The following is a 27,100-nucleotide window of genomic DNA, read 5'->3' on the forward strand; positions in this document are numbered from 1 at the left end:
ATTGTGACAATCTATATAAATATTCTTAAATAAATAATGACATTGTGAAATCTGTTGTGTTGTTGATCTGAGGTTGTATTTACCTACGTTTATGACCTGGAAGGGACTAGATGATTTTTTAAATTGTCCTGATATGTAAACCCTTAAAATGATCAGGGGGTGTACTTTCTTTTTACCATCTTTGTACAGCACACAAAAGCTACAATAGACAAATGTGTGTTGTCACTTTGTGTCATATAAATATAAAATAAGGCTTATAAATATTCAGCACCTTCATAAGTCTTAATGAACTGGAGTGCCTCTGCAGTGTGGGTAGTGCCTAGAAGATTAATAGTTGGTGCCTACAGGGACAAGTAGGGTATGGACACTGTATTTACACACATGTACACATACATCCTAAGTGAACTGCAGTGCTTTTGGAGTCATTTCCAAATGAAGACTGATATATTCTGCAATATGCTAAGAGGAAACTGCTTAAAAGAGCAAAAATAAAGCCAATGTATTCTTGGAACATAAAAAAAATCTGTTTTCTTCTTAAGAAAGCTCAGCACCTCCCTTACACCATACATAAACACCTGCTATCTTTGCCTCTCAGTCTCAACTCAGAAGCCCCTTTGTATGGGAACAAATATTGTACAAATAACAGTGACATTTTTGCACAATGTCATGAAGTCCCACTGGTTTTAAGAGGTAAGAGCAGTGCGATGAATACTTTAATTCACACAGACTATGATGGAAGAAGGCCTGCAGCTGTGGCCTGCACTTGAATAGGGTCATGGCTCATGCTGCATCCATAATCTAGAGGGACCTGGTCAAAGACCTACTGTGACAGAATCACTGATGAGTCACATGCGGTGTTATGTATGATGAAATCTGTATGTACATGTTACTGTATATATAGGCAGCACCTCAGACCATCCCATTTGTGATGGTAATTCTTGGATATAAGCCTTTGCTTCACTGAAGCAAATCACAGGGTGAACTGTGAAGTAAATCAGCATATCAGCAAGGACTAAGACTCAGGGTTTGAGGGATAGGACAACTTTGCAAAATGGTGCCATCTAAATCAGTGATATGGTTACCCATGAGACCAGTAGGAGCCAATCAGATCTCATTTATCGGGAAAATCAAATGTTCTTAAGATCAGACAATGCAGAATCACTTTAAAGACTCTGGGAAGACCTGTGATTGTAATGACTTCTGGTCTTTCAGGACACATTTGATTTGGACCTGAGGTGAGTCAACCTATGCAAAGCTACAGTACCTTAAAACATACGTATTCGTGGGCTCAGATGTTGTGCTGACCAACTGGCAAATTCCCCTACAGATATGTCTGCCAACTTTTTAAGCCAGGACTATAACCCTCACTCTGATAAACTGATGATCAGTGACCTTTAATGGCTTTACTAGACTTTACACTGGAACCATTAGCATTAACTATTTGTTTTTAATCTATCTCCTGCACTGATCAAGTAAAAATAAAATTCCAGAGGACAGTACGTTACAAAAACTGGCTGTAATGAGCTCTGCCAACATAAAGAATGTGTCTCTAAATAATGAAAAGGTATCAGCAAAGATATATCTCACTCTACATGTAGCGTACACATATAATGTTCATATTTCATTTCATTTTGTTTGATTATTGATATCGAAACATGTAATTAAATTCTAAACAGTAATTAAAGTGGATGAGTGGGTGAATAGGCTGCTTTCAGTGGTTGTACGGGCGGAGTGCAGTTAATTTTTATTTTTTTACAAATCATACAAGGAATGACAAATTCTAATAGTCATAAACTTTATAATGGTGGACGTAGCTAAAGCGATCCATTATTTTGTGACTTGTTAGTAATTTCAGCTGTCAGTTATTAAACTTTTCCGCTTTCTTCCTGTTAAAATTCATTTTTTACTTTCCACTGTTGCAAAGTGCTTGCTCATGCAGGGTTGTCTAATTGTTGGGGTTTTCTTTGTGTTCTTAAAGGGTTGTTGTTGTGATTTGGCGCTATATAAACTGAATTTTTTACAGTCACCATTTTGGTTCAAAATATTAATGTGCATGTGATGAAATGGGCAGACTTAGAAACTGCTTGCTCATCGGTGACGGTCAATCTAACTGCCAACCATTGGCATGTGGATCCCAGATCTATAAATTGGAGAAAATTAACTCTGCAGCCAAAAATGATATACAAAACCCTGTTGTTTATTATGCTGTCTTTTCTCCAGGGCTTGGTGATAGAACGAATTGGCAGGAAGCCCCTTCTCATATTTGGTTTCTTTTCCATGGCCGTGTTCTTCAGCCTACTCACAGTTTTTCTTAATTTCCAGGTAAGCCACACTTCCTGTCCTTTATACTTGACATACAATATCTGAAGAGGCAACATAAAAATATATTCTGAGAAAACATGGATTTTAACACAGTTGCAAATCTCAAACTTTTTTTGCATCATTCAGTATCATTAAACTCTTGAACTGTAATTACTTATTAGCAAAACGTTTACAATGCAAAATATTTAAATACCTCACAGTACAGCAGCTGTAATATATAACAAAATACTGATTATGTCACTTGCTCTCTCTGATTCCTTTCAGGATAGAGTGTCATGGATGCCCTACCTCAGTTACGTCTGCATACTCGCTGTGATTGCCTCCTTTTGCTCTGGACCAGGTAAAACTACTCACATATTCTGTTTTGATCAAAGTAAACACCCTGCAAGCAGATTAGCTCGATAATCTGTGTCTGTAATTCAGTGAAGTACTGTACCTGTTGTATAATCAATGTGACTTTCCCCAACTCCGGCCTGGAATGATTGGCATCGCAAAGTAAGCTCCTGTCATATATTAGCATACTAAAAAAGGAGCCATACAGTATACAGTGTATGTCATTGCCCTGCAAATGTGGCAGTGTCCACGGCAGGTCTTGTGCAAGTTTGACTTTAGGTTTCAAGGTGAAGCTATTCCTGCCATCACACATGCTCATCCTTGTACAGTAATAATATCTCCAGGAAGCATTCACCCAGTAAAGTGTCTCAGTGTCTTTAGAATGAGACTGAAATTGCAGAGTAGGAGAAAATATCAAAAACCTGACACACACACAACAGTAAGCAAAGCACATTTTATTGTTTTATTTTTTTCAGACCAAAGTTCTTTAATAAAGAGGAAGAAAATAAGACAACCTTATGCTGAGACACAGACATAACGCACATAACAACACCATTAGAGTCAGTCAATGCCTTTTTAAGGTGCATTTTTCAGGTAATCACTGAGGAAAGGAAGATTGTTTGACTGCACAGTGATGATTTATAGCCTATTGAAACAAATGAAGCTTCCCACTACTGATGACTGGTGAATGGCTTGAGAGTGGGGGTGGGGATTCACCAGAGGGATGACCCCAGTAGTGATGTGAGCCTTCCAGTGGATAAATGAGCAGCCACACCTCCTCTTAAGTCACTTCACCATGGAAACCATGGCCCAGATATTTCAAAAACAAAGATTATATTTCTCTATAAGCGCAGAGGGATATTTTCCTGTTTGATAATGACAAAAGGCAGAGCTGTAGCGTTTATTTCTGTTTATTGTTTATTTTCTATTTTTAGCTTCCCTTTTCATTGAATTATAATTTTATTTCTTCAAATATATGAATTTTCCCTAATCTTGGAATCTTTGAATCTTGAAAGCCTTCACTCTTGTCTCTCTGTCTCTTAAAGTTGCTTTCTTGGTATTGTTTGTTATATCTGAATGTTTCTTTCTTTCATTTTCCTCTTTTTCCAATTTGCAGTTTGATAAAGCCAGCAATCAAAATGCTTTGTCAAATGTCATTTTCATTTTCTAATGCTGAAATATTTCTTTGAGTTGTACTTGTAAGAGAACAAAAACTACACCTTTTTAAAAAATGAATCTTTTATTCAAATCTTTCTTTTTCTGATCCTGATTGTCCCGGATGAGCTTATTACTTTCCAAATTTGGTTGTGTTTTACTTCACTTCATTTTTTAGTTTTCTGTATTTTAGCACTATGAACTAGTATTTGAAATATAATCAGTGCAGCTGTCACAGTTGCAACAAGTTCACAGATTTTTTTCTTTAACCAAAATAATGTCTTGGCTCACAAGAAATCATCAGGTACAGATTTGAGTTAGTCCTTTTTTGCTTTGGTGTATCCTGTGCCTTTGTAGCATCTTGTATGAAGCTCACCTGGACTGTAGTTTAGTCGTTATCGCTCTCTCACCCTGTCCTTTTTGCCATTCTGCTAAACAGAGCAATAAAAGAGATAAATAATCTCTCTGTGCTTCTTCATATGACTGTCACAGACCGTTATCCAGCTTTCACAGTGTCAGCGTAACAGTCAAAACATGCAGGAATGACACACTTTGGGCGCTTGTACAGTACTTTTTAGGGTTTAGTGGTGCGATGGGATATTTTAGAGGAAGCTGAATGAGCCTCAGACAGCACAGTTCTTTAGTGTGAGCTCAGGGGAGTGACTTTATTGGATTCCCTGTTTGCACTGTCCTAGAAAGTGCTGTCACAAGGACTAATAGCCAATTTGGCATAGGTTTAATTTTCTTCACTGTGTCTCGGGGCTCACCTTTAGAAGAACAAAATTTGGCATACATATTTTATGGCTTTTAAGTTCACTTCCATCACTCATGGAGATTTTTATAGATGAATTAGAATATTAGAATAGATTAAAACTGTGATCGGTGGAAGGTTAATTTACTGCTAGCAGTTGCCCTCTGCAGCAGTCTTGTTACATGGGAGAATGCAACAGAATAGACTTAACTGGGTTTTGTAGCAGTACACTCAAAAATCACTGTGACACCCTTTGGTTATTACAGTTCACCACATAAATAATTATATTATTTTGTTAATTGAATATTGGTATGTTTTATCGTTTAAAATAGTGATGTATCTAAAACAATAGCTCAGCGCTGGTTTAGTTAATGCTCTGTAAAAATATCATGTTTTCATAGTGTGGTTGCTTATGGATCTAAAGCACATTCCCTCAACTGGATATTAGTGCTGTCAAATAGAAAACGATAGACTGGAAGATGGAAAAAGGGCAAAGTGTAAAACTGCAGTCAAGTGAAAATGTTAATTACGTTTATAAGTTATAATGTAAGTAACATTTTTAATTATAACCAGTTGTTTATTAATGCTAAACTCACATGAAATCTGGCCAAGCATGTATCCATATGGCACCACTGCAGTAAATTACTGGCAGCCAATAAAATCGATGTAACGGGAGGTCGTCAATCAAAGAAAGGAAAGGACGAAGCTTTGATTAGCTCGCATCAAATTATTACCACCGCTCTGTGTGACAGCGTTCCTCATTTTACAGCATTTAAAATGTTTCTTTAGGGTAACTTATAATAATTAATTAGCTGTAATTACTGTACGTGGCAGCAAAATTAAGACATACAGAGGTAATAAAATGATATATTATGTGTCAGTATATAATACACAATTATCTTGTCCTTACCAAAGGTAAAATTATTCAGTGACAAACTCACACGAACAGCAACACGAGACACTGTTTCATTATGTGTCTAATAAAAATTAAGCCACAATGCAGAGTGTGTGAAAATACAAGTACACCACATGATTGTCACCGTAGAACCACCTTTAGCAGCAATAAGCCGAAGTAATCATTTTCTGTATGAACTCATCAGTCTCGCATTGGTCAGCTGTTCTTTACAGTGTTGTTTCAGTTCATTCAGGTTCTGTCCTATTGCATGACTCAAAAGTCTTGTTGTTTTTGTGTTGTCTCGATACATAAAACCTTGGGTCTGAAAGAAGGACGGACTGCCAAATTCATAGACAAACACAATCACAATAAAAAGAAAGTATTCTTTTTATTGTGATTGTGTTGCTCTATGAATTTGGCATTTTGTCCTCAAACTTTATAACAATACTTGAACAATACAGGTGATAATTAAATATTTGATTCTGGCTTCTTTTTATCAAGAATAACTGTAACGTATTTTCAGGAGAAAAAGAGGACAGGACAACAACAAAATGTGCAGATTCAGCCTGAACTGAAACTAAGTTACAGATTTCACAAAGTCCTCCAACACCTGCTCATTACGGCAAACACATATGTCCTCACACCTTGTTTGGTACAAACTACTGAATGTGCTGTTTTTGACATGTACGGCACATATTACTTCTAATAGTGACAGACAGCTGTCGAAGCTTCAGGAAGAAAAAACAATTATGCAACTTTTTCACACGTAGACAGATGTTCAGATGATTGACAGGTGAAACTGCTGTCTGTTGAGCAAATCCATTCTTGTGGTGTACACTGAAGCTGTTGTGGAGCATCCTTGATGCAGATATGTCTAGTCAAGATTTACTGGGTCTTTTCATAGCTGCAGGCTGTATATTGAATCACTGTATAGGTTCATGAAGGTAATGATTTGTGCAGCTGTCCCTATGGTGACAGCTGCACAAACTATACAGCGATTATACATTGAAGTGCAAGGGCACTGAAATAGAAGCATTCGAGTACTGCAGTATAGCTCCACACCACTCGTTTTTTAAATTTCTTCTAGCAGGCTGACACTCTCACCTCAATTGGAAATTGCTGATTCTCTCTTTTTGTCGCCCGTGTTGAGTGTTGAGCCCGTGTCAGAACCCACTCCTGAGCTGTTTCTAAACCCATTTAACTGTGCCTCCTATTTTTGTAAACGAATAATACTGCATAGTCTATAACAAACTTACGCCGCATCCCATCACTCCTTCCATTCCTACACTCTGCATGGAGAACAAGTTGAGAGCTGTCATTTCGAAGCAGAAGCAAGTCAATAAATAGTATCTTCCTAAAATATATCTTTATTTTATAGAGTCCCGGGATTGCAATTCCTTTTATCTTGCCAAAAAGTAAATAGCTTTAACGCTGTTGTCACTGTTACCTGTGGGACAGCAGAGATAAATGCAACCCCAAGTGTAGTCAAGTGTTTGTTAGTTTGGAATATTCTCTTTTCCCCCACGGCACTGGCGTTTCTTTCAGTGGTGACATATTCTTCATTGTTTTTCATTTATGTGGGTACTTATGTTATACGTCATGAATCTAAAGGGATATGATTTGAGTGGTAGTGCCGATTTGTAAATCCACATAATAAATACCTGTGAATCTTGGGTTCAAATCCAAATCCAGTTTATTTATATAGCACGTTTAAAAACAAAAAGTTTGCCCAAAGTGCTGTACAGAAACACAGGTTGGATCCAACTCATTAATGATCCATTCTTTGTGGGTCTAAGCCAGGGGTAGGCAACTCCAGGCCTCGAGGGCCAGTGTCCTGCAGGTTTTAGATGTGTCCTTGAACCAACACAGCTGATTGAAATGGCTAAATGACCTCCTCAACATGTCCTTAAATTCTCCAGAGGCCTGGTAATGAACTGATCATGTGATTCAGGTGTGTTGACCCAGGGTGATATCTAAATCCTGTGGGACACCGGCCCTCGAGGCCTGGACTTGCTCACCCCTGGTCTAGGCCAATATTTTATTTTCACAAAACCTTCTATAATTAATTATTATTTTTAAGTAATTACTTTTAAATGAGCTCTACTGGATTTGTAGTTTTAAACAGTATAACATATATCTCATTCCAACCCGATATCACGACAAAACCTGAAACAGACACGCTGGTCCACTGTGTCCATTTCAGGCTTTGCCTGTCCAAAATGTGAAATGGACACGCAAGCAGAAGTTGTAGGAACAGCAGAGGGTAATATTTTATTTTGAGCCAACATGAAAATAATCACGGGAAAGCATTTACATATAAACATATAAACTGCCTAGCTTAATTAATTCTGACAATTTACAGACCCTGGGATGCACTTCATAGGTTTTTGCTCACTACCAACTTTATGGCTTTAAATATATATTATCTGCCCCTATTTGTAATGCAATTTCTGCATGGGTGTCCATTTTACATTTTGGAGAGGCAAAGCAAAATGTTAAATAGACATGCTGGTCCACTGTGTCCATTTCACCTTTTGTCGTGGGTTGCTCAATTGAGGGAGGAATATCCTCAGCTTGCGTCCTGCTGAATATTCACTGCAGTGACGCCTGCTTCATGGACCTGCAGCTCTTTGTGATAGCACTGACTCAGTTGCATGTGAAATGTTGCTCCACAGCATGAATCACTTGGCTTTAATTGAAATCTAAACTGTAGAGTTGTCACATCTCATATGATTTTTTGTGCATTTTTTTTCTTTAAGGAGATACTTTGCACAGCTGTGGCAAAAATCAATGAGCTCGTGGAGCCTCTGTGCATTTCGATTCGTCAGTGCAGCACCTTGAAGGCAACATCCAAAGTTGGGACGCATAACTGTCTTCCTGCTTACTGTGAAATAAATTTGCCACCTTTTTGGAGTCAGCCCTAACATCTGACAGAAATTATTGAAAGTTTAGTACCAAATTATTTTAATGCGCCAGAAACTCATCCATTTTCTTAACTGCTTATCCAAATCAAGATTGCGGGGTAGGGCTGGAAGCGGTTCCAGCTGTCATTTGATGAGATGTGGGCTGAATGTTGGACAGGTCCCCAATCTATCGCAAGGCTGAAACAGACAGATGTACTCACATTCACACCTACAGTACAACCAATTTAGGCTCACCTATTAATGTAATAAGCATGTCTGTGGAGTATCTGGAGAGAATCCATACAGGCACAGGGTGAACGTGGAATTTGAATCTGTTGGATTCAAACTGAGCCCCCCTGCAAACCCAGCCTGCAGACAGAGGTTTCTCCTGCTCTGTAAACAGTTTCAAATCGAATTTGGAAGAAGTTCCTGAAATCAATATTTTCAGCACATGCTCATTTAACAGCTGAACAATTAAATCAGTTTATGCTGTTGAGTCACTTCTCGTTTAAAGCGGGAATTATTCTGCTGCCGAGGATAAAAATAAGCATTTCACAGTCAAGCTGTCACCGTTTGCACCTAAATGTGTGCATTGTTATTTTGGTCGGTTTGTTGTGTAACTTTGCAGCTTTTCTTTCATGTTGCACTATTGACATACCACTGAGAGACGAGCATGTAAAAAAAACAAACCCATATTGTCAAACTAAGCACTTTGTGTATGGTACAAACTCATCTCTCATCCTCTTTATTTCTCCCTGCCTCAGTTCCCTGATGACTTGCCTTTAGTGAACAGCCTCGAGATGAAGTTTGTGATCTAACAAATAAAAGTTCTTCTAATCCTCAACAATAAAGCACAAGGGCAAGGGATCAATGCAGGCTGAACTGACAGAAAGTGTTGCCACTATAAACTTGTCACTTTGAGGAAATGGCAGAATTGATCTCTAGAGAAGAAGACGCTAACAAAGCGCTTTAAAAAAATGGACTGTGGTGGGCAGAGTCAGTTAAACAGAATTAAAAATAAGCATGTGGCTATTCTTTGAGCTTAGTTAGCTTCAGAAGAAGAACTCATTTATTTTACTCTTGATTAGGGATGGTGCTGTTTTTTGTTTTTAGCCTTTTCACAGGGAAGCATTGTAATTGAACACTGGATTTACTAAAATGTTCAGTAAGGAGAAAGTTTTAAAAAGCCCCTCCCAGTCATGGCTGTGAGCTGCTGCAAACAAGCATTTTACAACAAGTTTTTCTTTCTAGCAATGTGTTACTTTCATGCAGTCAACTTTTTGCTTGTTGGTTACATGTAACTGTGATCTTGTCCTGCTCCTGACCAGTGACCATCCGCTTACTATTTTAATGTATTTTAATGACGGTAATCAGAAGTAATAATGATATAATCATTTTACCTCTCATCCATAAAAGGTTGATGACCTATAGCTGTCTTCCTGCCAGGCCAGCATGCGACAAGTTTGTGAATACAATAGCTCGAGCAGAAGGCAGTAACAATTTTGCAAATGAATACTAAAGATGCATCTACTAAAAATCTCGGAAGAGTGAGAATCCCAGTGACCTTGACCTCAAAGTCAGAGGTCAACTTTTAAAAAAAATCATCTAGGATTTTCTGATTTAAACCAAATGTACATCTACTAGAAGGCTGAGTGGTAGCACTGGCCCGTGAGAGTTTGAGAACATTCATTATAGGTAGGTGGCTGAAGAAAACTTATCTTTTTAATTAGATTGTAGCATATTGTGCTCACTTTGCACAAACATAATCCAGTGGAGAGTCCTTGAAATCCTTTTGTTCCCCAAATCAGCTGACCACATTGATGGCACACAGTGATTTCTTTCAACAATAACATAATAATATTGATTAATTATATCACGTTGCTCCTTTGATATTTTGTCTGTTGGTCAGAATGGAAGTATTCAATCACTGCAGGAGCAAGTAAACAAACCCACGTGTTGTAGGAGAGTTTTCTTTGTGGGATAAAATGCAAATGACATTCTTTTGTGCGCTACAGTGCAAATCTGCCTGGAGGCAATTATGGAAAAGCATTGAAGCAGTCGCTATAGATAAACATTGTTCAGCGATAAAAGGAAAATAATTGGTGTTCCCTGTCATATTACACTAGACCCCTTATTGTCCAAGTGTAAATTGTGTATTTACATAAAAATGGCTCTGTGCACATTTTTCACTGGCAGACAACTTAAGTGAAATATTTGTGCAAAATTACTGAACACATATAAGGGTTGTACGACCAAGAGTGACACCTTATTCTATTAGTGAAGTGAAGTGAAGTGAAATATATACTGCTTTCAGCTGCTTTAATGTGAACAGGAGCTAAGAATCAGAGTTCCTCTTAGCCAAAAACCAAACCTAGGACATACCTGCATCTTTCAAAGCCAGCACAACTGCCCCTGCTGGCTCTGCCAGATTCGATACACCAATCAGAACCACGGTGATCTCTTTTGTTTTCTTTTTCAAAAACAAAGAGTATCTAATTTGACAGACGCAGTGACCCAGTGCAAGATGTGGTGCCACAGCCACAACCCAGCAGCACTCTTCTTCAGAGCAGGGCTTGTGTGAGTACGGCTAGTAATAGAGTAGTACTGCTACTTTGAGAGTGAAGGACACTCAATTTGGCTACAACATTAAGGATCCTCTATGTGTAGTTCCCTTCGCAATCGTGGTGGTGTGTGGGTGGTGAAATACTGTTATTATTTATATCGCTGGAGCTTTGGTGGAGTGTAAATGAAATCACAGTCGTAAAGATTTTCAATTGCATTGGAATTCAGCTAAAAGCTATTTGAATAAATAATCGGCAGTTGTGGTCTGAGCCTGACTTGTATTATTATTTTAGTACAATTGAATAATTTTCTGGGAGTTGCAAAACAAAAGTAGGATAACTCCATCATACACGACACTTTTAGGTCAAAGCAGTTCCATTAACATAAATCAGATTTAAAACAAAAGAGTTTCTTTTTGGAAAGCTATGGATTTTTGCAGTCAATCGTCCATTTGTTGATACAAGTGAGGGAAAGACAAAAAGATGGTTGCAAAGTGCTACAGACAGGCCACGACATAGGAGACTGAAATCCACTGAACAAGAGGAATCACCTTTCACCTGAGAATCTGGACATAAACATGTTGGGCCACCAGGCTTGCTGTTGTGAGAGGTGGCAAGTAATGAGAGACACCAGGGGTAAGATGGGAATGCTTCCTGACAAGAGTGGCATGCGCTTTCTCTTTAGGAGCCACGAGCAAAAACACACAGAAACCGAAGTGATAAGAGCAGCGTCTCTGTGGAGTGAACTCACACCAAGGGGAAACTTAATGATGCGTGGCAGGCGGAGAAAAAAAATGATTAGAAGAGCAAAAGAAATGAAGGAAGAAGTAAAGTCTTATGGATTTATGAGTCGGTGAGGGAAATGGTCTCTGCATGTGAAATTCTATGCGTGTGGGTGCATCTGTCATTTTTGTGTTTATCATCTCTTGTCATTTATTGTTTCTTCTCAGTACACAGAGGCAGAGTTTCTACTTTTTTTTTAATATCCCAGTCTTGCTGTACAGTATGTCGTTTGACTAATTTGTCATTTAGCCTCATGAATGAACACTTAAATCAACCCTCACAGTTGCATTTAGCATAAAAATATAAATCATGATCATAAGTTGCTGTAGTTTGCAGTAGAGCCCTGATTGTTGTAATTTCTTTCTTAGCTTCAGAAATATTTCTTTGCATCCCAAGGCTGATGTCTCCTGTGAGGATCGTTTGCAGTGTGTAATATTCCACCCAAAGATACAGTCCCCGGTTTCTGAAAAGCAGGAAACAATGTTTTGTTCTCATAGATGTGGTATTGATCTTCTGCCAGGAGCTCGTCCTCGGCTGTCTTTTGGGTCCTGAATGTGAAGAAGAGAACACTTGAAATGCCTTCGCTTCTGGATTCATAACTGTCTCTGCATTACCAGCTGGAAGAGGTTTTCCTATTGTTGGAAACATGAATGGTGTCATGGATCAGAAATCCTTTGAGATGGCACATGAATTCCCTTTGTCAATGCGAGCTCTGTGTGGACTCAGCATTGTGTGTCCTGCAAACAGTCTCCTTCTGACATCCCCCAGAAACTCTGGTCTTATAATAATTGCAATCCTAACTTTTCCCCTTCACTCCAAAGTTAACGCTGACATGTTTTTAAGCCTCTCGTTTCTGCCCAAAGATTAAGCATCAACTCACCAGTAAGCATGTTTCCAGTCAGGGCCACCGGTTTGTGCCATGACTCTGCTTGCTCCTGGGCAAAAATGGCCTCGCCTCTCTCCTCTGGACTCATCTACAATTTATTCAAGCTGAGAGAGCAATTGACCTGGAAATTCCTCAGCTGTTTTTTTCTTCTTTCTGCTGTGGGCAGAATATGAGCTTAACTCCCCGCAGTTCACTCTCACAGACATCTTTCTCTTTTAGTGTCAGAAAAGCCTTAGAGTAAACACAGCGAACTGGGTAATACAACAGCTGTGGAGTTAGTCAAATGCTGATCCTCGGCCAGTTTTTTCTTTTCGCCAGAATACAGTTAAAGTTAAAAATATCTTTTGATCTTCATTGAAAAGCAGAAGCAGCCTCCACTTTTTTGAAGAGTTATTTTAGTGACATTTTACTTGCTACTCTTTTGTGTTAGATAAAAGAAAGATGTCACAGATGCCCAGAGCACACTTACTGACTCCAAACCAGGCTCTTAATGGTGTCATGACCCACGCTGGATGGAAATTACTTTAAGAAACTAATCCAAAGTAATTATCTCATATTTATGATGACTTTTTATTGTGCATAATGCAGTACAGTCAGCCAGCTAGTAATTATTTTAAAACTGCCCAAAATTAATGAATGAGCCAAGATAGATAGTGAACGTAAGAGATGATTAAAAGATGTTTTCTGGATGACACACAAAATACATGCTAGTCACTCTGCGCTGTGTGTTAGCAAGCATTGCAGTGTTTTGAGTCAAAAGCTGTTGCCTGCATCCCAACATGATGAGTATGATAATTCTGTGCTACTGATGATTAGCACGTATAATGTGCAATATATTTACCTACTTTCCATTAAAATAGGACATTTCCATCTTTTTTTTAAGTCAAAGGTTATTTTCTATCTAGCTACAGAGTATTAAGTAATGTTTACTACCACCTCTGTTTACCTACTGTTTTATGTCAAAATGGCTGCTTGGAAAAAGCCCACCCTGAAACTACAACAAATGCAACAAATTTTGTCTCAATTCATCAACCAGAGGGTGAAAGAATATGAGGTGATTGTAATGACCAGTCTGTAGGCCCATGTAACTCGAGCTTTTGCAGTCATGTTCCCAGTAACTGCTGTCAACCTCCAGCAGCCAGTTACATCTAGCATCCAGTGGTTGCCAGATGATTGTGGATGTTTCTAAGCCCAGTTGACTGGGGGCTTATTGTCCAAAACAGTGGACACATTAGTGTTGCATTGTTTGTGGTCACATACCTGCAAATAGCTTGACAAAACTGCAGTGATGTGTTGAGGTCCATGACAGCCTTACTTTATAAGTCTCATCTGATTATTTGAAGCTGAGCCGGTAATAGATATGTGCGTTTCTGTGGAGTGCAAAGAAAAGCAGAAACATCCTAGTAATTTTGTGAGTTTTGACAGTTTTTTCTCGGTCATGTAACATTTTAGACGACTTCTACATTTCTTGTCATATCAGCGAGAAAAATAATCTTTCCCTTTAGTTGCTTTTTTAAAAAAAATGTTATCCCTGCAGATGGTCTCATAAATGCTCTGCTATAACCTTTAACAAACTCACAAGGATTAAAATGTTTTAGCCAAGATTTTATAAAGTCACAATTAGTAAATGAATACCAGACTTCACTTTACTTTAGTCCTCAGAACAACTCAGAACTGCTCAGCAGTACATCAGTTTAAGTAGTGGTGCTGCTTTTCAAACTCCACAGTGATGTGTTTAAATATTAAGTGGAAATGTTAAAAACTGGTACTTTAACAGTCTAACTCTAAACGCATCTACTGGCATTAATGATGATTTTCTGAGCACGATTATCTTTTACTTCAAAATCCATTAAATACTTGGAAGTTTCTGAATATACTGCAAAATATGACGCCCTTGCTGTGCCCTTGCTGGACACCATTCTGCTACTGTGACAGTATTATCCCATTATGTAATTAGTGTGTGAGCTGTTGTTAGATAATATTAGAAACATAGATACAACAAACTGAGAGCAATCGAGTAAGCCACATGAGTTATGACAAGGTCACACAGGATTTTTCTTAGCTCAGAATGTGCCATTAGGGGTGACTACGCACATAACCAAGATTATTCCAGGAACAGCAGTGTCTCCGAGACCTGTGCATAATTTAAAACCAACTATGACCATCTCATAAACAATAATGCTGATTATGCTTTGGTAAATGAAACAAAACTATATGTATGAAAAATGAAAACTCCAGCATTGGCATAAAACACTGATTAATAAATATTTAAGTTGATTTAAAACAAAAAGATCTGTCACAACTAATTGTGGGTGAGAGAAAAAGAAACCCACTTGCCTCTGGTGAGGCCTTCTTGTATTTGTTTTACTCTGCAGCTCTGTCTGCCTGAGGCACAACAGATCAAGAGTCTGGCACTAGTAGTGCGTAACCAGTCCACTGACATCGCAGCAGGTCAAGCTGAAACAGAAGGACAGTGCAACAGTTCCTGTCACAAATCCAACCCATATTTTGGTCTGATCTGCTCTGTGATGTTATATCATTCAGGCCTCATTTAATTCATGTTTTTTTTTATTAAACCTTTTCTGTCACAAATGATCTCTTAATTATTAAATAGCTTTAATTGCATTCTGTCATACTAGCAGATAAATGCTAATTATTTAATAATACGCTTAAACACGCCACCCATTAGTAAGCAAGTGAATAGCAAAGCTACAGCATTGGTTCTGAGATTTGTGTTTGGATGTATATCCTTTGAAATTTCTTCTTCGATTTGTATGGTTTTGATATACGCTACAATAAACACTGGAACAATGCACATGTCATATTTTTGCATGAACACGAGCGTGTCAGAATGCTGTAATTTATGCATGCATTGCCCACCAGCTGCGAGTCCCTCATACAGTGTGAACGTGTTGTAATCCAAACAATTTTATGTTTTAATGCAGAAAACATTTGCCAGTATAACTTTGATAAATGCAATTCCCTCTAGCAGGAATCTCCTCCCATACATTTTTTTTAATCTTATCATGTATGTACGCGGTTGGATATTAATCGTTAACATAAGTAGGCCATACAGTAAAAATGTATCCGCACATAAAGACGGATGGTTTCCAGAGAAAAGGGCTTTGACATTTAGGTAAAAGTAGCACATAGATGGTAGCATGCTGTCTCCTCCACAAACTTGTGCTGCTGGCCGTATAACATGAATAGCCCAATTAAATGGCTGTCCTTGGCAAATCCTCAACCACTTAATTAACTGAAGTTAAATTGTAAGGCATTTCCAACATTTTTAAGCTTAAATTGCTCTAAATATCACTTTGCTTTTCATCCATTTTTTTAATAGTTGTAAACACACCGAACCCTAGCCTCTTATACAACTTATACATATATACAAATTTTCTCTGCATTGTGTGTCTGCACATTTGTTCTGTCCTGTGTGGTGCTGTCCTGCTACTGTGATTAGTTTTGTGTTACATTTATATCAGAGTTGCAATCCTGGGGATGAATCAGGGACAAGATGCCTAATATGTCTGAAATTTATCAGTAAATGTGATTCGTGTTTGCAAACTTTAAAACTAAGGCTTCGACTGTGAAATGCAAATTAGTTATGTGAATTAGTGAATTCATATTCATGCACAGCTGCTCACTGTCTTCTTTCTGCTACTGTAACATTAGGCTCTGATACACAAAGACAAGGGGGGGGGGTGTCATTGCTGCAGAGAACAAGGTGAGACAGAAAGAGAGAACTGTGACTGGTATGCATCTCAGACTGTCATACCCCTAATTAATCGGCATTAAAACTGCTTGGTGTCAAGTTTAGACTTTGGGAAGAGGAAAAGATCATTTCTCAATCAGAGTAAGGCTTTATAAATAACTGGTTTTCTGTGTTAGCATTATAAAGAAAACAATATCACAGTAAGTGAATTTTTCAAATAATGCCCCTGATGTGAAGCTGATTATCTTATCTACTTCCTGCTGCTGCTGTTTGTTTTGTTTTGTTCAAGAATCTGAGGCTGTAATGTGCTCACACAGAGCCAGTCCTTTATCCCTGTGGTAGGTAGGTAGGTCAGCTCTGTTCTTGCATGAACACATGCAATCACTTTTAATCAGCTGGTCACATTTGTTAAAAAGCATCTTTTTCCATCAATGGGATAGTTTATTACTACAAGCAATTAAATGTAAGAGGATGCTAAGGGCTAATGGAAGCCATTCCTCCCTTTATTCACCACACGCCGAAAATGCTCATGTGGCTTGTAGCTCAATAACCCACGTCTCAGAAGCAATTATGTGACAACAAAAAACCTGCTGTGAGGATTAAATGCAAAAGCCACTGCACTGGTCTGAAAGATTTTTATCTTAGCCGATGTTTTTGTTGGATATTTCAACCACATTTACAATGCACAAGGCAATAGCAGTGATATCTTAAATCAGACCAGACAAGTAACAATGAAGATATAAACTCATCCATGTGTGCATGTCTTGGTTTAGAATCAGTGTGGGAGAAACTGTGAGATGTGTGAGATTATAGGGAGCCGCGTTCGTGAAGCTGCCTGCGAACACCAATCGACAGCATGCTTTGGTTTACACAGAACACTATCTCACTATACCCTCACATATTTATTCTGTAGGTTGTAGCTTATTCCAAATTAGGCATAACTTATAATAGTGTCTACATTATGAAAATAAACAATGACCCTGCGTGTGATTCTCTTCCATCACTTGTTCATGCACAGCAATGTTGAAAGGCATTTTGTTTTCAGTCATTTACATTCAAGCAAAACATGCTGCATGCACCCTTAATCATGCTTCCCCCCCCAATCTATTGCACATGCTATACGCCCACTGCAAGAAATTGTTGGTACTCTTGGCTTCTCTGCCACCATTATCTACCCAAGACTCAGCGCTCCAAGAGATGGTTGCCTTTTACTGTTTCTGTGGTTTGTATAAGAATGCCCGAAGGGTTTCCTTTTTAGCCATTTTCAACTGTGGCACTGTGTTTACATCCATAATAGAGGGGTGAAAAAATTTTGTAAATCCATCTTCAGCTTAAGAAAATATTCTAACTGCATGCTGTGTTGTTGTGTCATTTATTGATAAGACGACAGGGAAGCAACTTTTATTTCACTTCAACAAAAGTTGGGTCTGGACCTTAATACCAGGATTTATGCCTATATGCATGTATCGTTGGAATAGAAACTGTAGAGGATTCCCATTAAATAATTTCACAACTTGTGGTGTTTGTGTTAATGATTCCAATAATCAAGGCGGGAGAAAACTAAACTGCGTATTAACAATACCACATTATTGAATCACAGTCAGGATTTATTTTTTGTGATGTTTATTGGATGAAGGAAACAAGATTAACTTAAGAGTTGTGATACCAATGTCCTTAGGAGATGATATGATATTACTCCAGAGTGAGCTGATGCACTTTCTTGATGCGAGCTCCACAGAGAGGTTCTCAGGACTGATCATAATGTTATGTGAAGGCTGTGTGCACACAGGGGTGGTGACATGAAGGACCCAAAATGCAGACTCACAGAAATCAAAGGTGAAATGAAACAAACACACGGAGCTAGAGAAAAAAAAAATACAGGGAGCAAAAGCCCAAAACAGAACAAAACAACAGCACTGCGGCCCAGCAACAGTCCAAAAGAAAACAGACAAAAAGCCCATGAAAGGCGCAGAGGCCCAGGTACCAGTCTCGAAAAGGTTCAGGAGGCCGGCCCGGAGGCTGACGGCACAACAGTCCAAACCCGGGCAGTTCAGGGGGGCGGCCCTGAGGCAGGCGGCCCAAGAGCCAAGAGGACAGTTCAGGGGGCCGGGCAGGCGGGAGGCACCGGCGGCGACGGAGCAGGTCAGGAGGCCGGCCGGACGGGAGGCACCGGCGGCGACGTAGGTCAGGGGGCCGTCCGTAACGGCAATGATGTCCAGTCATCGGCCCGGAAAGTGGCCGAACAGGACGGACAGGACCAGACGGCATGGGGACCTCAGGCGCAGACGAAGATAGACGGAGCGAGGCAGGACCAGGCGACGCCGAAGGCGAAGACACGGAGGCCGGACCAGATGAGGGCGAAGACACGGAGGCCGGACCAGATGAGGGCGAAGACACGGAGGCCGGACCAGATGAGGGCGAAGACACGGAGGCCGGACCAGGCGAGGGCGAAGACTCGGAGGCCGGACCAGGCGAGGGCGAAGACTCGGAGGCCGGACCAGGCGAGGGCGAAGACTCGGAGGCCGGACCAGGCGAGGGCGAAGACTCGGAGGCCGGACCAGGCGAGGGCGAAGACTCGGAGGCCGGACCTGACGAGGGCGAAGACTCGGAGGCCGGACCTGACGAGGGCGGTGCTGCAGGGAACGGCGTGGGAGCCGCAGGTGGTGGCGCTGCAGGCGACACAGGTCGCTGGATGGGCCCCTCGGACCCTCCAGCGGGAACAGGCGGCTGAAGCGGTCCCTCCAGCGGGAACAGGCGGCTGAAGCGGTCCCTCGGACCCTCCAGCGGAGGCAGGAGGCTGGACGGGCCCCTCGGACCCTCCAGCGGAGGCAGGAGGCTGGACGGGCCCCTCGGACCCTCCAGCGGGAACAGGCGGCTGAAGCGGTCCCTCGGACCCTCCAGCGGAGACAGAAAGCTGAACGGGCCACTCAGCCCCTCCAGTTGGAGCGGTTCTCCAGAACCCCCAGCGGGACCAACAGATGAAATGGGTGTGATGTCAGAATGTCCAGAGTCAGAATGCTCAAATGGAGCATACAATAAACAGTCACCATCTCCCCCGAGAGGAGTTTGCTCAACCGACCTGGAGTGGCGGCGGCCTGAACGCCGTTTCCTTCGGGATGAGGAAACAGGAACCGGTGGAGAAAAGGAGACCACCTCCTCATCCTCTGACCACATAGCCGCCAGGAAAAAGGCAGGCGAACGAGGACCCGGCTGGTGTGGGGAGGGAGAGGAAGTCCGTGGCAGTGTTGAGACAGGTGGAGAGTGTGTGTTGTCCTGGGGCAGCGGTTGGGAAGATGTAGTGAGTGAGAGAGCAAGCTCACCAGCCTCGACTTGCTCTCTCCAGGCAGTAATGGTGCCATCCAACTTAGTGTCCTTAGCAAACTGAGAGAGCTGAGGGTTATGACGAATGATGGCATCTACTGCACTTAGCCCGACTGCCATAGTCCGTAAATCCTGTGACTGGGCAATGCGGTCGAGCAGACTCACCATCCGCATCATCTCGCCGTTGAACTCCGAGGAAAAAGAGTCTGCGGGGTCCATGTTCTGGTCGCGATCTTCTGTTATGTGAAGGCTGTGTGCACGCAGGGGTGGTGACATGAAGGACCCAAAAAGCAGACTCACAGAAATCAAAGGTGAACTTAAATACAGCTTTAATGTTAAACTCAAAAAAGCAACAAAACTGAGTATCCAAAATAAACTTACACAAACAGACTGACAGAACACACAGCTAGATAAACAGTAGATCACGACAATGACAAACTGAAACACAGGGCTTAAATACATAGAGGGAGCAATCAGGGAATGGACAACAGGAGGGAAACACAGCTGGGGCAAATCAGAACTGACGAGACAAGGAAGCGTAAACTGAACACACTGAGATAAGACAGAGACCTTCAAAGTAAAACAGGAAACACATAACACAGACTGAACAAAAGACACAGACTCACATGCAGGCACTACAACAGAGGGAACAGAGATGTGGGACCAGGGCAGACACAGACACTGACTGGACACGGGGATATAGCAGACAGGGGAGACAGCAACTAAGGATTACACAGAGACAAACCATAAGACATGACTCTAACGAAAACCCAAAGACTAGAAATTATAAATAATATAATAAACTCAAAACCCAGGCATCCTAACACATAAAAACTTCAATTTTACCAGAATTGAGACAATAAAGCATCCCCTGATGTAGGGGAGGCTGTTCAGGCTGTTAGGCTTGACAAAAAAAGTTCAGCTGTGTATCATCAGCATATAAATGGTAAGAAATGGCTTTGAAGCTCAACCAGGATAACATTAGTAAAGAAAACAGAAATGGTCCAATGACTGAGCCTTGACTGACTCCACATAAAACAGGTGCGGATAAGGACTGAAGTATCTGTCAGATAATTGTAATTAGTAAGAATGACATGATCACTGGTGTCAAAGACAGCAGATGAGTCTAGTACATGGGTCGGCAACCTGCGGCTCCGGAGCTGCATGCGGCTCTTTAGTCCTTATAGTGCGGCTTCGGGTGGTTTGGGAAATTAAATTAGAAGTATTTAGCTGAAGTGTATTTTATTTGTGTTTAGTTCTTTTTTTAACTTGTAGTTCTAAATTGGAAGATTATTGTGATTTTGAAATATAAAAATAAAATTATATCTTATTATTTTTTCATCGCTCAAAATAAGCATCACACTCGCGGAAGCCGGTATACCCGCCAAAACGCCATGCATTTATCGAGACTTTCAAACCCAGGTAGGCCAGTTATGGATCTTCGGATCCACATTATGTCAGCAGCTGTTCTCCACCGTGAACTATGTTAAAAACAAACACAGCTCACGCCTCACAGATGAAAGCTTACAGTCCTGCGTAATTACTTTTTAAAAGTCAGGTCAAGGCTCCAAAAGCCCAAAGGCGATATAAAGGTGGCGGCTCACAACAGTTTTTGTTTGCTACATGGATCATTTTAGTTCTGTCTTTCCTTTTGTTATATTTCTTTAAGAGTTCAAAATGTGTTAATTACATAAATAAAATGTAATTTTCTCTGTAGCACTTCATGGGTTTCATAAGCAACAAACCTTAGTTGCTCTGTGGATTCTTTTAAAAAGCAGTTAAAAACGTTTCTGTTCAAACAAGCATTTTGTTGATCTATGTATTTTAGATTCTTTACATTATGTACATTTGATCTTTTACATTGTGTATAATGTCTATTGATTGTATTGTTTATTTTAATATTTGTGTGCAGCGCTTTGTGACTGCCTGTCTGTGAAAAGCTCTTAATAAATAAACTTTACTTACTTACTTTAGTAAGGCTCCCAGTGTTTTCTTTTGCGTGGAAACCGGGTCCAAGTGGCTCTTTGGGTGTAAAAGGTTGCAGACCCCTGGTCTAGTAGGACCAAAGTGGAATAGTCACCTTTATCTTTAATGTTATATTTTTAGTAAATTTAGGTTATGGTCATGTTTCAGTGGTGCTGTTTGATCAGTAACCAGATTGGAATTAATCAAAGATGTTTCCCTCAGCCAGCTGAAGGAAGTGATGAGCAACAACTTTCTCAAAGATGTTTGAAATAAATGGCTGTTTGGAAATGGGTCTGTAATTCTTTAAAGCAGTGGAGTCTGAGGAGGGAAGAAACTGGTTGTTTTAAAGTAATCTGGATCACAGCCAGATGAAAGGGATTTGTTTATGATAGAGAGGTGCCAGGGATATATGACAGGTAAAACCTCTCTAACCCTTTAAAGCCAAATGTATCGTATTTTTAAATTACTTTTTGTGAGTTTTTGAGACTTCCACATCATCGGTGTGTCGTGGAACTCATAAATAAAACTCGATAACAGAGATTTTTCACAAACCTTAGAAGATATAGCAAAGATAAAAAACTGAGTATGATGAATGAGTCAGTTGATAGGGTTGAACCTTGGATTGTGCTTATTATTGTTACTCAAGACAACAAGACATCTTTTTTATGAGTTGGTGTAAGAATAATGGCTTTCATTAGGCAACAGTTAACAGATATGTCAAGCATAAAAGCCAGATCCAGTGTGTGCCTACCATTATGTGTGGGGCTGGTAACACATTGCCCTAAATGAATAATTTAGCAATGTTAAGAAATTCTGTTGCAGTACAGTTAGAGGGATTATTAATATCTAACTTAAAGTCACCTGGCACATTTTTTTTTGTCAATTGTAACAACAATAGAGCAGATTAGAGAATTAAAAAAAAAAATTAATACAGCTGAAAATAATTTAGCAAAGTAATTATTATAAATTCACCTGATTTAAATCAGCACAGTGAACACATGTAGTTTGATGGTCAGGTAAAGCAAGGAAAGTGCCTGCTTATTTAAATTCTGCAAGTCAAACTCCAGTAGATACAAATAATACTTCATTTCAGTGTGAGAAATTACTGATGGATTTCTGATAAAAAGGGGAATATGTGCTGTGGAAACCAAATGCAAGGATGGTACAGTATCCTTGGATTTAGTTGGACTGATACATTTCTGGTTAAAAGTAGGAAGGCAAACAGAAAAGGCAAAGATAACACGGCTTACTTTAAAGGTGGGAGCTCATATTTCAACTTTAAGAGTTAACAAGAAACAAGTCTCATTATTAAGCAATAAACACAGAATTCCTCTCTGACCAAAGCTCTTTGTTATTGTAACTAATGGTGCATCTGTCTTTTTCTCTGTCAGGTGGCATCCCCTTTATCCTGACCGGGGAACTGTTTGAACAGTCTTATCGACCTGCTGCCTTCATGATCGCTGGCACAGTAAACTGGCTATCTAACTTTGCCGTGGGCCTCCTTTTTCCATTTATTCAAGTAAGTGGCATTATTTATGTATACTCTCAGGCTACCACAATATCTGTTTGTAATTACATTGTTATCATGACAAAAATAACACACAGTATACGTATAAAACATAATCTTTTCTGCCAAATGGGGTTAGAGAAAACTGACAAATGAGGAAAGCTAGCTTCTGTGAAGTGTGAACGTCTCACTCACATCCACAATCATCTGCCAATCAAGTTTCTTAACTGCTTATCCAGTTCTCAGCTTTTACTGGACCGCGTACACCCTCGACAGGTTGCCTCTGTGGAGCAATCATATCCACACACTGGGGTACTGGCCACTGGATGTAAAAGATGAGTGTAGACACCATGACACCAGTCATTGGTTAGTTTAGATCCATATCAAATATGGACTGAGTATTTTAACCACCATCTCATAGGGTAATGACTTGTTAGTCACAAGGAAGGCCCACACTAAATGCATTTTATTCTTTCAGCATTAATGTGGACCAATTTTTTTAAACATAGTTTACCAGTGGCTTAATTTTTTAATATCAAAGCTATGTCAATCTTTTAAATATGTGGATATGTGTATCATTCCCATGATATCATCATTATTAAATATCAATGTTGTCACACTCCATAATGTTCACACTGTATTTTAGTTATGGTATGATTTTGCAGCTTACTCACTCAGGTTTACAACATCAGGAGCATATATTGAATTTACAATAAAAAAATATATTACAAAAGAAGCCAAAGCTGTAGTGCTATTAACCAAACAACGCATGATTTTTAACCTAATGAAGAAAATGTCCTTGAAATTCATGCTTGTAAGCCTGAATGTATTTAAAAATGATGATAGGAAGACGAACTCGCTTCGAGTGGCGCTCCGACGAAGACCACTTAACTTTTATAAGGTAGTTTTCTTCAAGGCACTTGGATTGAGCACAGAAGACTTTAAACGTAATCCTGACCTTTATGTAAAGCACAGATATGAAAACTGTGATCCTGCTTCATTTACTACAAGCCTCGCCTGGCACAGCCGTGAGGAAAAGCAGTTAAGCCATGCAGGGCATACTCTACAGGAATTATGAATTGGGGTTTTATTTCCCTGGTTAGTGTGATAATATTGTGAGCTTTAACCCCGTACCAGCAAAATATTGGCAGTAAAAGTTACTGTTAAGGGGCACTTAACCCACTTTACAGATTAGATATAATTTTTATGAGAATCACTACCTTTGAAAACTGTTTTATAATGTCCCGTCTAGCTTGTAAGCTGTTTTCCAAAATTAAGAACTTACCATCAGTGATATCAAAGAGGTTTTAGTTTAGAATTGAATTTTTAAACGAAAATCCTGCAAACTAGAGGTGGTAGTGCTGAAAAGTTTTGTACAGATCTGATACTAAGTAAATACAAGGCTGGTATTGCCAATACCAATACTGTTCATTTTCAGGCAGTGAATGTGAGGAGAGTAGTGTGTCATGGTTTATGAGATGAATCATTATCAATTTGTTAATTCTGAACACACTAAATCACTGTGATTTTTTTATTTTTGGAATAATTACCAGCAAAACACACCTTTTATAGCCTTTCGTGTATTTTGAAACTGGGTCTTTCCGCTTCTGTTGTTTTAAATGTGCTACAGACTATAAATAAATCAAAAATTAACATGATTCATTAGGGAACAAAGTGAACTTGGAGGGTAGAAACAAGTTATCGATCCTGTCATGCTAGTATCAATCCAATACCAATACCAGCCGTTGGTATCAATACTATCAATACTTGGATTGATCTATAGTTTAAAAGAAAAGGGCATTTTCATTTCTGAAGTTGGGGATCTTTAATTAAAGATTCAGTTGTATTTTGGAACATGTTGGTATATGTTTGTAGTGTATTTGGAGCTTAACAGCAGTAAAGATTAAAATACAGGATATAGTTTGTACAGCCTTCATGAGCTGTGCAGTAATGCTAAAATTTAATCTCACGTGTTTCAGAGATGTTGTGATGTCTGGTGTTTTTTATCCATTTAGTCAAAATGTCTTCGAATGTCCAGCAACACTGCGCCTAAACGCATCCTGCATTGATATGTATCCTGCTGTACCGCTGATGCGCCTGTTTCACTGTTTGGACATTTCTTAACAAGGTGTAATAGTGTGAGACGCGACAGCAATGCTGAATGCATAGACACAGAAACAGATTTACATTCAACGCTGCATAAGAGCTCCAGTAGTTTGGTGCCAACAGAAAAGACAAGAACAACAACAAAAAAAAAAACAACAACAAAAAAACCAAGCCAATGACATTGCTGCCACCCAAGTCGATGCATGAGCTTTTTATTTGTATTTTTTGCTTTTTTAAGATCAAGGCTGATGTGGTCGGATCCTTTAATGTTAATGGTGTTTACAGCTATAACAGACATAGACACTGGGCTGCAAAGTGTGGACATCTGACTTCCTCTGGAGTCTTAACTATTGTGCTTGTGCAGTGCTGGTGGTTTTTCTTTCAGCAGCTCTCATACTCTGAGCCATTTTATGTGTATGTGTGTGCCTCTTACACACATTTGGTTGCCTTTGTCTCTAGCCATCAGTCAGCTCACTATACAGCAAAATTGACCTTTAGGTATTGTAAATGTGTTGGGCCTTTGGATTTGCCCTCATTTCCTGAGAACCAACTGCCTTATCTGAAGCAATTTCTAGTTTATCCGTTGCAGCCTTATAGTCTTATCACTTAGTGGATTTCAGCTCATTGAAATTATTTCTTTAAGTTTTTATAAAGATAAGACCAGCCTGTATTACTTTAAAGTCAACCTGACTATCCTGATAGACAATCCAGAGAGATTAGATGCTTCAGGAAATCCGCTCCCAGTGTGAGAAGTCAAATGTCTTGAATTGACATCCCTTTTAACAAGGCCTGTGATGTAGCATATGCCTGGGTTGGATAGAATCTGTGGCCCATGGGGATAGTTACTCTTGTGCAGCTATATTCATAGCAGTTATCTCCTGTAAAGCAGCGAGTGAGTCACTGACAAGAAATAAGGCTAGACTTGGTAATATGAGGCCATGATCACAAAGAGGAAAGCAAGCACGCTGGACAGAGAAATCAATTTACATTCCTCATGAGAAGAAAATGGAGATCAGCGAAGCACCATCAGATCTATTAATATCCAAAGATTGAATAAACTCATCATTATGAACACTAAAAGAGCCTTAGCTTGCAAGCACAACCCAGACAGCCCTGGGACAAGCTGGTGGACTCAGATGGTTAGCACTTTTCTGATTCTGGACTGATGTCTTCAACAACTTCACATTCTTGCAGTGTACGCTTTCTCAAAGACAAGATCAGCACTGGGGATTCAGAGAATCACTGAAGCAGTGCAGCAGAAAGCACAGGGATATGGGAACGGGATCGTTTTTGATTGTTCTCCAAGAAGAATAACGCACCAGAACAAAAGAAAAACTGATATGAAATAATTTGGCTGTTATTACACCTATTTCAAATATGTTACACTTCAAACAGCAGACATCAAGGATGGGCACTTTGAATGGTTTCCATCATGGTGGGGGAAGACTGGCAGCATTTTGATGTGTCTGCTTAGAGGGCTAACCATTCTGAACGAGGGTGTTAAATTCCTCCATGCGACTGGACTACATGTATAACCTCCTATGCAGCTTAAGTGGCTGCAGTTTTCCCCAACAGGAGCTGGACCGGTTCCAACACAATTATAAACTGTACTGCCACTCTGGGTGTAGTAGGGGGAAATCAGGCTGATAACACAGACAATTCACTGCAGGTGTTCCAGCGCCAGTTTTCTGCCACACAGAATGATGCTGAGCTTTTGTGTGTAAGATAACAGAATGCACATGTAGTACCTCTACCAAGCCAAAAAAAACCCCAAACGCCTGAGGATTTTAGAGGCCTTTCTGCTGGATAGGAGGTTTATGGCTCCTGGAGTTCAAGACATATGCAGCTCCGTACTATTACACACACTGTGTGCATGCTTATTTTTCCCATTATTGGG

The 27,100-nt window shown here is 39.8% G+C and overlaps 1 protein-coding gene across 5 annotated transcripts in view; it reads left to right on the forward strand.

Annotated features, from left to right (window-relative positions):
- The window catches only part of slc2a9l2 (solute carrier family 2 member 9, like 2), a 99,912-nt gene that overhangs the window by 59,850 nt on the left and 12,962 nt on the right, over nt 1–27,100 (forward strand). For all 5 annotated transcript variants that reach the window (XM_085159121.1, XM_085159118.1, XM_085159119.1 and 2 more), the window contains exons 10-12: nt 2,221–2,322; nt 2,587–2,662; nt 22,982–23,109. In XM_085159121.1, the coding sequence (XP_085015247.1) occupies nt 2,221–2,322; nt 2,587–2,662; nt 22,982–23,109 (306 nt within the window). The remainder of the gene's footprint in view (nt 1–2,220; nt 2,323–2,586; nt 2,663–22,981; nt 23,110–27,100) is intronic.

This window comes from Neolamprologus multifasciatus, chromosome 5, assembly GCF_963576455.1.
Source record: "Neolamprologus multifasciatus chromosome 5, fNeoMul1.2, whole genome shotgun sequence".
Classification (NCBI taxonomy): Eukaryota; Metazoa; Chordata; class Actinopteri; order Cichliformes; family Cichlidae; genus Neolamprologus; species Neolamprologus multifasciatus.